Source organism: Crotalus tigris, unplaced genomic scaffold, assembly GCF_016545835.1.
Source record: "Crotalus tigris isolate CLP2741 ecotype Arizona unplaced genomic scaffold, ASM1654583v1 scf7180000017592.2434428, whole genome shotgun sequence".
Classification (NCBI taxonomy): Eukaryota; Metazoa; Chordata; class Lepidosauria; order Squamata; family Viperidae; genus Crotalus; species Crotalus tigris.
Genome location: NW_024096498.1, coordinates 806,513 through 821,758, shown reverse-complemented (window position 1 = coordinate 821,758; position 15,246 = coordinate 806,513). Strand labels below are relative to the sequence as shown.

The 15,246-nt window shown below is 40.2% G+C and overlaps 1 protein-coding gene across 1 annotated transcript in view; it reads right to left on the bottom strand.

The window, feature by feature from the left end:
- The window catches only part of RNF180 (ring finger protein 180), a 50,766-nt gene that overhangs the window by 15,297 nt on the left and 20,223 nt on the right, over window positions 1-15,246 (bottom strand). The window contains 1 exon segment of the mRNA XM_039364420.1: window positions 250-463. Within this exon segment, the coding sequence (XP_039220354.1) occupies window positions 250-463 (214 nt within the window).

Genomic DNA, 15,246 nt, shown 5'->3' with positions numbered 1-15,246 from the left:
ATCTTTACATATTAACTCTATGTGACATTGCCACTGATGCCACTGAGACAGATATACTTAGAAACACATATCAGCTTGCACCACATCTAATTTAATCCTATTTTCGTTGGCTGTATGTTATTAGTATACATTCCGTTATTTGGAATACAATTAATACTGAACATTTTCTTGAGAAGGATAGATAGTTGGAATATTAGTACTAATTGGAAATATAGGCAATAGTTTATGTATTTTAAGAAAGCTTTTCACCTGATTGAAAAAAAACATGGGTAATTGCAGTACGGCAGAGAGGACATGGGGTGCTAGTTGGATTATCCTTGGCAAGCATACGTAAGCAAGGTTCGCAGAAAATATGATGGCATGGGTAGCACTTGTAAGGATTGAAGTAGATATCCAAGCAAACTGCACATAGGTAACTTTCCTTATCTTTTCTGTGTTCATATTCTTCTTTTGTATTCATTGTCTACAATGGAACAAAACATGGGGCAATGTCACAAACTATTTTAATCATTCAAATTAAAGATGCAATATATGCTGTAATATCATTTATGAGAATGGAATATCTATTCTAAGTTTATTTTGCAATATATTCTTTGGTTTAAAATAATATTACTAAAATAATATGAAAATTATAGTGTGGCTCAAATAACCAAAATGAACCCATCTAATAACAACTAATAATCAATCTACTTGATAGATCACTGTTAACTTTCACTTTATGATTATTAAGTTATAGATAAAATTATATACTTTGATATGGGTATATCAACAGGACTAGAAAAAAACTAGAGTTTTGTCAATATGAGTGGATCACTCATTAAATTAAGTAGTTGGTCACTGATGGAAACAAAAAGCTGGAATAAGACTGGACAGGTCCTGATTCACCATATCTATTCTTACATTCTTAGTATTTCTAGTACTTCCAAAATGCTCTTCTGCCAATTTTTTTTTTTTAAATTGAATATTGGCTTATTTGCTACATGATAATAATGAATAGCCGGTCAGATTTTGAGAAGTTTTAGCTTGTTAAAAGTGGACCCAGAACTTACTATATTTAGTTCTGGTCTACAATTTATGTGACAGTGTTATTAGTGATATACATACATACATATATAATATACATATATACATACACATTAACACACACACACACAATTTTGAAAATACAAAGTTAAAAGATAAAGAGGAAAACGATCTGAAAAAAAAAAAAGCTCAGGCAAGAAAAAAGTGAACATGCAAGAAAGAAAGATAAAAAAATAGTAAATAAATGACTTCTGACTTTCCTTGGTACAAATATAAGTAAAAAAAATAACTGAACACTTATTTAAGTTTAACATTTGTATTACTTCCATAATTCCATATAATTATAATCATCAAATCCTAAAATCAACATTTCATTCCTTTTAGTTTCTCATAAAAAGTCCAAAAATAGTTTCCAAGTAGAAATAACATTTATCAAAGTCTTTTTTTTTTCCATAAAGGTTGTCAATTTCATCATTCTGAGTTGCAAGAGCTAAGTCTTCTTCTCCTGACTCTGTTTCAGTGTGGGGAAGATAATAGCTCATTGGGGAAAAAGAATGAAGACATGTTGCTTTTACTTATAACATCAAGAAACAATGATTCAAGTACCCCAGTAAGATAAAAGGATGGAATATTACAGCAGCGTTCATTGAACATTTATGGACTCTGGACAACAAAGAAGATTAAACTGAAGAAATTCTCAGTTAAAATGTATCTCTATTTGAATTCAAAATATGGCCTTTAGGAAGTTATTTTGGTTTCCTGTTTCGGCTATATTACCTAGAAGATAATGGCTTAATTTAAATGGTTGTTATAAAGTATACCAAGGAATTGCATATAAATCATTATACAGAATAAATTCCCTAAAGCACTAATGCTAAGCATTAAACTTGCACATGACCAAGTATTCCCGTAGGCTCCTTGTTAATAGCTAATAGGACTGCTTGAGTCAATCCACACATGCTTAATGCATTGACTGGAAGGATGTCAAGTGGATATGCACTTCATCAAATAATTGTGATAGTAGCTGAAGGAACAAGAGCTTGATAGAAATAAAGCCAGAGAATATATCTATTGATCTTGAATGAATCTACATCTACAGAGCCAGATGAAATGCATTCTATTCCATTCCAAACCAGTATCCATTATTACTAAGAAGTTCAGGAAAATTAACTTTACAAAGCATCAAATGATTGGAAGGAGGCAAAGATTTTCCCTAACTTCAAAACGGAAAAAAGTCCTTTTCAAGGAATTAGAAACCAGTCCTCTAAAAATAGACAATTGACCAAATTTTGTTATAAATTATTTGTAGAAATTTGATAAAAACTTGTGTCAGATGATTTTTTTTTCCAAACAGGTAACTTTCTTAGTAGACTGTAAAAATACTAAAGCATTTGACAAAATATCCCATGACATTCAACATTGATTCTTAGTGACCAGATAGATTTACTTTCTCCAGAATGAGACATTCAGATAACATGAACTAATAAACAATGCTAACAGTTATTAGGATGATTTGCAGATATAAAAAATGATAGAGTGTTCATCAACATTCCTCAACAAACAGAAATAAGATTATCATGTCAGGTCATAATATTCAGTCAAGGACTAAGTACTTCTTAACATTTGCATTAAATTTTGGATAAAGAGATAGAATATTTTCAAACTGGCAGACAACATAACATTCTGCGGGATAGCTAATATTCTAAAAGCAAAGACAATATTCAAAATGATTGGTTACTGGAATGATTGAAAATACCAGAATGAAATTTAAATCATGATAAATGGAAATTTTTCACAAAACCAAAAGAATTCAAATGACACTGGTCTGAGAATAGCATATATGAAAAGGGTCTTAAAATTGCGATTTATCACAACCTGACAAAGAGTTAGCATTGCAACAATTGTAAAAAGCAAAAGCAATTTTATGTTAGATCAATAAAGGTATACTTTCTAAGTCAGAGAAATAAATTGTTTTACTTCATTCTGCTTTGATAAGATACATTTTCTGCTTTGTTCTAGATACATTTTAAAGAATGAGAGAAACTGGAACAGAGCAGAAACGTGTAAAGATAACTAGAAGATTGGAAAGTAATGCTATGGGAAAAGACTGAAATAATTGGGAATGTTTAGCCTTGCAAAAAGAAAAAAAATCAAGTTCCTTGTAACCTGTCATATAAAAAATGCTTTTTATCATTCCACAGTGCCTGATTCAGTGTAAATATCTTAAGTTACAGGAATACAATTTCTGGTTGAATATGATGAAGAATCTGCTAGTATAGTAAGAGCAGTTCAATAGTAGTACCAATTACCAAAGGAGATGATCCTCTCTTTTGATGTGCTAAAGCAGAATGCAGAAACTGATCTTTTGAGGATGCTTTAATTAATGTCTTGGAGGGAAGGTATGTTGGACTCAATAACCTAAATGTCCTCTTTAAAATAGGTGATTTATTTACCATTTTTAAAAAAATAACAAGGGACAAATTTTCAGAATTAAGTCATTCTATGCTGGTAGTATGATAGGAGGATTTTTAATGGGATTGTGACCTAGGAAGGAAAGGTTAATTTGTCTGTTACTGCATGTATCAATATTGAATTATTTCACCTCCAGGGTTCCAATGAAATTGCAAACATCAAGTAATACTTCACTGTCATATGTACTTTGTTCAAAGGGATTCCACAAAATCATTTTTATTCAGAGTTGTATACAGAACATATGGAAAACCTCCTCAAGAAGCCTTCCCTGGACCCAGCTGTTTTGAAGAACTTTTGTCCTGTCTCCAACCTCCCCTTTGTGGGGAAGGTTGTAGAGAAGGTGGTGGCATCCCAACTCTTGCGATCCTTGGATGAAACGAATTATCTGGACCCTTTTCAATCTGGTTTCAGGCCTGGCTACAGCACTGAGACTGCTTTGGTCGCACTGACCGATGACCTCTGGCGAGCCCGGGATAGGGTTCATTCCTCTATCTTGGTGCTTCTTGACCTCTCAGCAGCTTTCGATACCATCGACCATGGTATCCTTCTGCGTCATCTCGGAGAAGTGGGGGTGGGCGGCACCATATTGCGGTGGTTCTCCTACCTCTCTGACAGGTCGCAGTTGGTGTTGGCGGGCGGACAGAGATCGACCCCTAGGCGCCTCGATTATGGGGTGCTTCAGGGCTCGGTGCTGTCCTCCCTCCTTTTTAACATCTACATGAAACCGCTGGGTGAGATCATTTGGCGACATGGGGTGAGATATCATCAGTATGCGGATAATACCCAATTATATATCTCCATCCCGTGTCCTTTCAGTGAAGCAGTCGACGTGATGTGCCGGTGCCTGGAAGATATGAAGGTCTGGATGGGGGTGAACAGGCTTAGACTCAACTCTGACAAGATTGAGTGGCTCTGGGTCTTGCCCCCCAATGGTCATTCTGATGGTCCATCATTAGTCCTAGGGGGGGTAAATTTACCTCCCTCAGTGCAGGCACACAACTTGGGTGTCCTCCTGGACTCACAGCTAAATTTGGAACAACATCTATTGGCTGTGGCCAGGGGGACGTTTGCCCAGGTTCGCCTGGTACACCAGGCTTGGACCGGAAGGCTCTACTCACGGTTACTCATGCCCTTGTCACCTCAAGACTGGATTACTGTAATGTGCTCTACATCGGGCTACCCTTGAAGAGCGTTCGGAGGCTGCAGTTAGTTCAGAATGCAGCCTCAAGAGTGATTGTGGGTGCACCAAGGTACACCCACATGTCACCTATCCTCTGCAAGCTGAACTGGCTTCCTGTGGGTCTCCGGACGCAATTCAAGGTGTTGGTTGTCACCTTTAAAGCCCTTCATGGCTTAGGACCAGGTTACTTACAGGACCGCATACTGCCGCATAGTTCCCAGAGACCGGTTAGGTCCCACAGATTGGGCCTCCTTCAGGTCCCGTCGGCCAGACAATGTCGGCTGATGGGCCCTCGGGGAAGGGCCTTTTCTGTGGTGGCTCCGACGTAGTGGAATCAACTTCCCCCCGAGATTCGAACTACTCCCACCTTGCCAGCCTTCAAGAAAGCCATTAAAACTCTCCTGTTCTGGCAGGCCTGGGGTTGATGTCCCCAGGGGGGGCGGGATACGATTGGGGCATGCTGTGTGAATGTACTCATTTTTATTGTTATATTTATTGTTTTAATTTTGTACGCTGCCCTGAGTCCCTAGGGATTGGGCGGCATATAAATTTTATTAATAAATAAATAAATAAACAAACAAACAAACAGTAGAAAGGACAGCAGAAAGACTAAATTTATTTTGCAACCATTGTGAATGTAAATAGCAAATATGTTATTTCTTTACTATGAATATATCAGCAAATTTTATAAAGGCAACTGAAATTTAACTTTTACAGTCAATTTTTAAATAATAGATTTAAATGTAATTAACATTTCTATACATTTTCCATGTATAAGTAGCACCAGCAATAAGAACGCTTTCACGGTACCAACCAAAGAAAAACATAGGAATGAAATGTTCAACTCTGCTTTATATGAACAGAGTTATCTATATATTGAACCTGATGCCTAAATTATTACTGGCTTAACTTACAGACCACAGATTCCATGTCCTTCAATATTAATTATTTCATTTGCAACTGCTATTGTTCAATTATTCCTGTACGTATTAATTCAATTATCTCAGCTTAACATTTAGAAGGCTTTAGCTTTGGCTCTCCAAAAACAAATCCTAAATTATTAGTTGAGGAAGAAATGTGCCCATCAATGTGGAGCTGTGTAGAAATGTCTACACACAATAGGTTTCATTTTATTAATTAAATTTTATGCCACCCATCTCTCCACCAAGTTATTCATGCATAAGATGAGATAGAGAAACACCTTGGCACCTTTTCACAAATACAGACTGGGATCAATCTTAACTAACTTGATTAATCTCTATACTTCTTCCCAAATTTATTATTTCTGTACATACTCAATTTTTCGCTGAATATCCTTTTTAATTCCTTAGCATTCAAAGCTTTTTCTAACCAGTTCCCATATTTTACTGTCAATGCAAAGTAAATATGTGGGGAAAAATGCACGTGCAGCAAACTGCTGTGCTTCCCCCCCCCCCAAACCTCATAAACTTTTGATACCCTTTGTCCCAGTGAAGCAGCCAGAAGGTCATACCCTTATGACTTAATGCCTCACCTACCTAAACAGATAATATGCTTAAGTTCCTTCCCATCTCTTCCTGTCTTTGTCAGTTCTTTCTTCTTTTGATCTACCTGTATTTGTTCTTACCTGGTCTTTGATCATGTAATGTGTTACTAGAAAATAGTTGCTTACATGAAGACATTTTCCAATGAAGAAACCTTTGTCAGCATCGAATGGTTAAGCTGGTGTATGTAACAAGTATATAAGAAACAATAAACTCAGAGTTTGTCAAGCTGTGTCCTGCAGCTTCAAACCTCTGCTCAAGACATGCCTGTGTCTTTTTCTTAGTGTCTTACATAAACAATCATATAAGTTTGTTGTTGTATTGCATTTGCTGTTGGAGAATGAGAATCTTAATAACAACAGCTTTTTGGTAAGGCCTTTATAGTTTTCTATTTACCATCACTCAAAGCACCCTTTAAAGCTTTGCTACTCACTTAGCACTAAACACAAGGTCTGATCAGACTGTTGTTATTATTAAGAAAGAAATGTCTGGAAGGAATGTATAAATGGAACATGTTTAAGAATTAAAATTCAGCTTTAAGATAAGGGGAAACAGCAATACTGTTTCATAAATACAATTGCCAAAATATGTTTTCAGACATCTGTCCATTTGATTTCTGTTTTCTAAGTGCATAATTCTATTTTATTCTCTATTAAATGTTATTCTAGTACTTTTCAGCCTATTTCTGCTGAGTATTATTTTTGTCCTCTAGGGCAGGGCTTTTCAACCAGTGGTATGCGTACCACTTGTGGTACATTAATGAGTGGCAGGTGGTACGCAGCCCTGCTAGCCAGAGTAGTGGGGGAGGAAAAGAGCCAGCACAGGCAAGGACTTACTGTGAGAGAGTCCTCTGGAGCTGCAGAGTGGCTGAGGCTGAGCCTCACCCCAAGCTTACTTCTGGCTCACCCTCCCCCATGAGAAAGGAGAAGGAGGGGGCAGAGACAGGAGAAGCTATAAAAGGAGGCAGTTTGGGCAGGAGAGGGGGAAAAAAGCAGCCTCGGGAGGATGTCGAGTCAGCTCTAGCTGCATTGGAGGAGGAGGGGGAGGAGAGGAGATCAAGGAGTCCAAGCAGGCTGGCCATGAGCCGATCTACAACTTCTGTGGCAGCCACCTGTGCTGGCAGCAGCAAACAGGCAAGAAATGCAGCAGGGGAGGGGTTGCCCTCCAGGAGGAATGAAGAAAGGTAGCATCAGCCGGAGGCAAGACACAGAGGGAAGGAGGGAGGGAGATGTAGAGTGGAAGGATTCTTATGTGCTTTTGTGACTTTGAAGTTCTGGGATTTGTGCAATGAAGGCTTTGTGTTCTTAAGGAGTGTTTGGCAATTTCTATTTGGCTGATGGCTGATGTCTCCTGTTAGCTTCTATTGTTCTGCTATTGTTAGCTGTAAGTTTTGCTGCAAGGGATTTTGAAGTATTTTTCTCCTGAATGGATTTTGCCTGTAGCATTCCTTTACTTATGAATGGAGCCATTTGGGGAGGCTGCCTTAGCCGGCAGCCAATACTTACTACATTTTTTTTCTTCCTTAAGTGCTGGCTGCACTCATTAACTTTCCTTTCTAGCCAGTAGCTAATTCTTAAAGGGGAATGTGCCTTTTTAAGCTAGTTCCCTCAGCAGCTTCACTTTTCTTTCTCTGGAGGCTTTTCCTTGTTTGATGAATATATGGAAAAGGAAAATATGGGGGGGGTTCAAATTCTTCCTTCAGAAGGAGGTGGGCATGAGAAAGAGGGAGGCAGGGAAGGAGGGATGGAGGGAAGGAAGGAAATCCCGCCTTAGCACTTGGCCACTAGCAGCCCTGCCATTGACTCTGCTTGACAAAAGGTTGCAAAAAGGGATAATATGATCCTGGAACCCTATAATCATAAATCACATGACCCTGGGCATGCTGCAATGGTCATAAGTGTGAAAAATGGTCATAAATCATTTCAGTACAATTGCAACTTCGAACAGGTTTTTGTTTTTTTTGGTCATCAAGTTTTTGACACCTTGCTACGTGGTACTCGAATACTGCCATAGCCTAAAAGTGGTACAGTTGGTGAAAAGCCCTGTTCTAGGGTATTAGTTTACTTCTCTTTTTCTTATCTTTTATCACTTTTTGAAAATTTTAAACACAAGATTAAGACTAATGCAAAGTAAAATAGTATGAAAGAGAGAAAAAAGAAAGGAAAGAAGGAAAAAGAGTAGCGGAAAAATAGAAAAGAAAGAAAACAGATAAGAACAGTGGCTTCCAATCTCCTTTATAGAAATATAAGTACAATTATAAATTGACCTCTTTCTCTAAAGTTACATTCTGACTCACTTCTTTCTAAAATCTAGCCTATCTAACCATCAATGCCATGAATTGTGTTCATTTTTTATTTTTTTATACAAAAAATTCCATAAAGTTTCCAGTCATGAATAAACATAGTCTTTTTAATCAAGCAAGTTGGTTTGGCCTATCAACTTCACCAACTATTCTTCTACCACATATTTCTATTGTTTGTGTGTAAAATAATCTTGCTGCAGTTATCATACATAAAAACAATGTTCCATGATTTTTTTTCAAACTCTCCATCCCATTCCTGCAAATACAAAACAAGCGTAGCAAGTAAAAGGACAGATTAGAATTTCTATCCATTTTTTTTTAATCTGCAGAGTTTGGGTGAACACCTAAAAGAAGAATTAGCTATCTGTAGAACTATTCCTGCTGTATTATACATTTCAAGTATAATAAAGTTATGTTACACAGAGCAAATGATGAAAAGAGAACATGCACTTGCACAGAAGATATACAGGAAACAGTGGCTTAAAATAAATACTTCTGCTTTTTCTTTCTTCATTTTCATTTTATATTTTAGAAACTGGCTAACTTGTTCAGTCTTGGCTATAGAAATCTACTGTGTCCCATACAAAAAATGACTGTGAAGCAAAATTAGCACACTGTATGAATCTTGACAGCCATGGGATATATCACATCAGATACATTCAGTGCATTCCTGCATAAGGGTATCATATCTCTCAGATTCTGAAAGTTCAGTCCACTTCAGTCTGCATACAAACTCAAGCCATCAGGGTGTATTCCCAAAGCCATCAAACTACCGATTACCTGCTGATTCCAAGGAAATATGAGATAGGCTTTAGAACTATTTTAATAAATCTACATATATTGTTGGGCTCATATGTAGCATAAGCTCATTTGCTTGTGAAGGATGATGCTTCATCAGTAACTTTATGCAACAAAACTTCATATAACAAATTTTCTTTTATTTTTCTTCTAATTCTCTGTAAGAGAACTTCTGTTTATTATTGTGAGGTTCACTTTACAAATCTATAATGTAAATTCAGTATATACATTTATTATTGAGTATACCATTCATTTCAAAGCAGTTATATGAATTTCCCATTTTAAGATTCTATTCAGCATACATACTACTCAAGAATATTGGCAGATGGCTCTTCCTTTTGCTCTGATACTAATAGTTTCTTTGCATCTCTTGCCATCTCCTTAATTTACTATGCTTTATCATCCTGTAACAGATGATTTGCAAATGATTCTTGAATAACCTAAACAAGATATATTTCTTGTGTTTTCATAGTTTCAGATGTCTTCCTGAATCTATTCATGACAATTTTACTGGAATTACACTATTCTTTTCTATATAAATTTACTGTCCAGCACACAAGAAAAGGTAGCTATAGTATATTTTCAAATCCTACATCCATCAAAAACTAGGTTAGCACAGAATATCTGATCCAAAGAGACTAGCCTTAATAATAGATGACACTGTATTTTAAAAATGTGAATACATCGAGGGGCAGCCATATGTTAAATAAATAAAACAAAAAACTAATACTATATATATATATATATATATATATATATATATATATATATATATATTACTAATATATATATATGCTGGAAAATTTGCATAAAAATACGACTCCTGGGCATGTCTATGGTACAAATAAAATACGAACACCAGGAGATTATAAATATAAAAATATACTTTACTAAAAGCTGCCAAGCTTTCGTTTGGAAACTCCAAACATCATCAGCCCTGATGATATATATATATGTATATGTATATATGTATGTATATGTGTATATACACGCAAACATACATACACACACACATAACTTTTCCACTCTTTTTCCCCACATTTTTGCTTCATAATTTCCTTTTCGAGTTAGGATAATCAGAACACTATATTAAAACCATGATTGTATCTTACATTTCATTACAATGACACTTTTACTTGCAATCCCTTTCCTATTTTTTTTTTTTAAATCCAAGAAGTTAATGTCATGGAAATGAATTTCGAAACAGCATGGCAGGAATGAAGACTGCTTTCCTATCATTTATCTTACTAACAATTGCATTTAACTCTTGAAACTGCAATTATAGCACTGCTGTAATTATCTGTACAGCAGAACCCATTATCACCATTTGGTAGAGAAATGTACTTACTAATTGTGTATCCCTTGTCGGTTTAATAAGTGATACTGTCATGGGTCACATATTTTTGTAAGTCACCATTTCAAAGAAAGCAAACATTAAACACACAGAATATAAACCTGTGAACTGAATAATATAGTTCATTCTATTCTGACAGTACTTTTGAAAAATCACCAACATTTTATTTCAAATGAAAGTAGGCCTCTGCCATACTGATTTAATTATTTGTGCTACTATATATGCCTCCCTTTTAGATAAATTTTACAGGTAACTCATGCAGACATCAGTATGTTCTTTCTTATATATGCATTTCTGTAACTATGAGTAAAATGTTGTGCAATGTACAATAATGTACAATAATGCCCAAAACAGTCTCTGTTTTGGCCTCGTTTATACATGGCCACAACAACTTTACAGTCATATTGAAACTACATTTAATAATTATTTAAATAGTGTTTTAGTTGTAAACCAAAGAATTTTATTAATGACATTCATGTTTTTATTCTCTATTATCAAGTTATTAACAATTGAACTTATGCTTGGTTTAAATTCATTATTAAATTCTATATAGAAGAAAACAAAACTAGAGTAGAATTAAAGTAGTGTAGCAGAAATAAAAGCCACAATTAATAGCACAGGTCTCACTTAGTCAGTAAATGCCTAGACTATAGGCAACCATTAAAGCACTTTAATATTGTTGCAAAAAAATCTCTACTAACATGTCCGTATGGTCAGCATATGTTAAGCATGACTTAGACGAGATTTTACATTTTTTTTAGCCTGTACAGATAAACATGTTTAATAAGGACCTTATTTAAGTCCTATCAGTATCACTTTCGGGTCAGTGTTAACTTAAGTCCCTGAGGTTTTCTTAGAAGTGATTTGCCATTGGTTCCAAGTTTCTCCTTAGTTCTAGGTTGCTTCTCTCTTTGGTTAGTTTCCATCCGTTGCTTCTTGTCCTGCCTTCAGGTACTCTGGAAAATAGCTTGACTCCCTCTTCTTTGTGGCAGCCCCTGAGATATTGGAAGACTGCTATCAAGTCACCCCTCATCCTTCTCTTTGTTAAACTAGACCAGGGGTCGGCAAGCTGAAACACTGAAAGAGCCACTTGGACCCGTTTTCATCACAAAAGAAAAAACTGAGAGCCGCATAATGTGTGCGTGCATGCGCACAGAACAGGGGGCTTGATTAAAGAGTGGAGCCTAAGGCAAGACTTGCACTGGCTCTGCCCCTGTCCAGCTCCGTCCTGGCTTCTCCTCCCTTCAGAAAAGACTACTCTCCCCCCACCCCACGCTCTCCCTCTCTGGGACTTTCTTCTTTCCGCCTTTTGGCACAAAGGTTCCCAGGGAGCAGAGGAGGAGGCTAATGAGGAGAAAGAGCTGCTGCAGCAAATCTTCTGAAGCGGCAGCAGACGGCAGCTTGGGCTCGCCTATCTCAGCCTGCTGCAGGAGGCTGGAGTTGAGGCTTCTGACTCGCTCGGGGAGGGGTGCTCAGAAAAGAGAGGATGAGAAGCGGAAAGTGGGAGGAAGGATGTCTTCCACCTCTCTGGGGTTCTTTCGCTGGGAGGGCGAGGAAGCAGCAGTTCTGCTCTGCAGGAGGTGGGAGCAGGCAGCCTCTCCTTCAAGCTTCGCCAAGTGACTCCAGGAGTGAACCGAGGTCCGAGTCCCCGGAATGTCAACTTTGTGAAAGAGGGAGGCAGTGGTGGGATTAAAATAAAACATGGGGGGGGGAGGAGGTTGAGGAAACCCAGCAGACGCCTCTATCAGAGGGCGAGCAAGAAAGGCAAGATCGGGGAGAGGAAGAAAGCTTTCGGGGCTTGCCCACCAGGCAGTTTCCCCCTGCTCTCAGAAATAGCCATGGCAGGCAGGAACTGCGAGGAGCAACCAGGATTGGAGGAACAGACGTCAACACTGCCAAAGAGGAGGAAGGAAAAGTGGGGGTCTTTAATAGTCATGCCTACTTTTCCTCCTTTTTTTTCAGACATCCACGTGTGTATGGGTGTCAGGTTTGGAAGCCTCCGTTTAAGTCTGTGTGTGTGCACAGACATAGGCTGACTCCTCATCTCCAGCCCTTGCTGCATTTCCTGTGGAGACACATTTGCGTCTCTGTGTCTCTGTCACTCAAAGCCATCCCGCAGCTCGATCCTTGGAGCTGTTTCAATTGGCCAAGCATCCCCATGGAAGTCAATAGACAGCATGACTGAGATAGGCAGCGGCCCCAACTCTGGTCTGGGGAAACAAGACTGGAGGGGCGCTGCCTATCTCAGTCACGTGGAAGAACAGCCGTGTAAACAGCACCAGATGGCACCACCGCCGCCAGCGGAGATGAGCAGGCTTGTGGAGACGCGTGGCTGGCTCGGCTGCCCAGGGACGGCCCAGGGAGTGATGCCCCTGCCGGCCGCCACCCCTGCCGGGACTGCTGCCCGGGGGGGCTGCAGGAGGAAGAAGGGGAGGAGGAGGGCAAGGAAGCTACCGCCGGGACTCCGCGCTGCCCGGCCTCGCCCTCCATCCATCCAATGTAGCTGCGGCGGGGGCTGGTGCCACCCGGGCCAATGGCCCTAGCTGCAATGCTGCTGCTGCTCTGCTTGATCAGCCCCTCTGCCGGCCCGGCTGCTCCTCCTCAGGCATCCCTCTTGCCCTGGCACCTGCCTGAGCCACCCAGAGGCCAGCAAGAGGAAGGGGAGGAGGAGGGTGAGAAAGACGCTGCCGCCACCCAACCAGGACTCTGCGCTGCCTGGCCTCGTCCTCTGCCCATCCGATGTAGCCGTGGCAGAGGCTGGTGCCGCCAGCCCTGGCCGAAATGCTGTGGCTGCTCTGCCTGACCAGCCCTGCCAGCTCCTCCGCCGGCCCAGCTGGCCCCCGGGTGTCCCTCTTGCCCCGGTGCCCACCCGAGCTGCCCTTGGGGCAGCAGGAGGAAAAAGGGGAGGAGCAGGAGAGCAAGGAAGCCGCCGGTGGTGCTGAGCCCCAAGAGGAAGCTCTCCTCTCCTACCATTGCTGCATCTCCCTCTTCTTTCCCGGCAGCCGTGATTCCGGTGTGCCTGGCCGGCCAGCGGGACCAACAGTCACACTGACTGGGGATCGCAGGGGCTGCTCTCCCTTGGGCTGCGGCTTGCGAAAGGGCTGGCCTGCTCAGCGGAGCCTCCGGCGGGCCGCTCCCAGCGGGGGTCCCGTGGCTTCCCCATTCGGCTCCATGGCCATGTGCACCTCGGATGGGGCCAGCCCGGGAAAGAGACTTCCTGGCCACGCTTCTCCCAGGGGGTAGCGCACCTGGGCGTAGGGCCAATCAGGAACCCTGCGAGGGGGGAGTCTGCACGATACAGAGAGAGAAAAGGGAAGTGCAAGTGCCTCTCTGTCTCTCTCTCAAATGGCAGAGGAGGCTCCGGAGCCACAGGTGATGTCTCAAAGAGCCACATGTGGCTCCGAAGAGGCGGGTTGCCGACCCATGAACTAGACATACCCAATTCCAGCAACCGTTCCTTGTTTTAGCCTCCAGTCCCCTGATCATCTTTGTTGCTCTTCTCTGTACTCTTTCTAGAGTCTCAACATCTTTTTTACATTGTGGTGACCAAAACTGGATGCAGTATTCCAAGTGTGGCCTTACCAAGGCATTGTAAAGTGGTGTTAGCACTTCACGTGATCTTGATTCTATCCTTCTGTTAATGCAGCCTAGCACTGTGTTGGCTTTTTTGGCAGCTGCAGCACACTGCTGGCTCATATTTAAGTGATTTTCTACTAGGACTCCCTCTCACAGTTGCTACTATTGAGGTACTTACACGATACCTATACATTTGGTTTTTCTTGCCTAAATGTAGAACCTTACATTTTTCACCATTGAATTTCATTTTGTTAGATAGTGCCCAATGTTCAAGTCTGTCAAGATCCTTCTGTATTTTAAGCTTGTCTTCTGGAATGTTGACTATTCCTGCCAGCTTGGTGTCGTCTGCAAATTTGATGAGTTCCCCATCTATCCCCTCATCCAAATCATTGATGATGATGTTGAAGAGCACTGGGCCCAGGACAGAGCCCTGGGGAACCCCACTACACACTTCCCTCCATGTAGATGCAGTTCCATTGAGGACCAATGCTGAGTACGGCCGGTCAGCCAGCTACAAATCCATCTGGTGGTGATGCTGTCTAACCCACATTTTTCTATCTTATCAAGTAGTAGGTTGTGGTCTACTTTATCAAATGCTTACTGAAGTTCAAGTAAATTATATCCACAGTATTCCTTTGGTTCACTAATTTTGTCACTTGATCAAAGAATGCAATAAGATTTGTCTAGCATGACTGTTTTTGACAAACCCATGTTGTCTTTTGGTAATGAGTTTGTTTGCCTCTAGATGTTTACTGATTTGTTGCTTGATTATCTTTCCCAAGATCTTCCCAGGTATTGAGGTCAGGCTGATAGGTCTGTAGTTTCCTGGATCCATTTTTTTTCCTTTTTTGAAGATGGGAACTACATCAGCTCTTTTCCAGTCCTCTGGTAATTCCCCAGTGCTGCAGGATCTTTGAAAGATATAGTTCAATGGTTCTGAGATCACATCTGCCAGTTCCTTCAGAACCTTGGGGTGTAGTCCATCTGATTCTGGTGATTTGAACTCATCTAGAGTGGA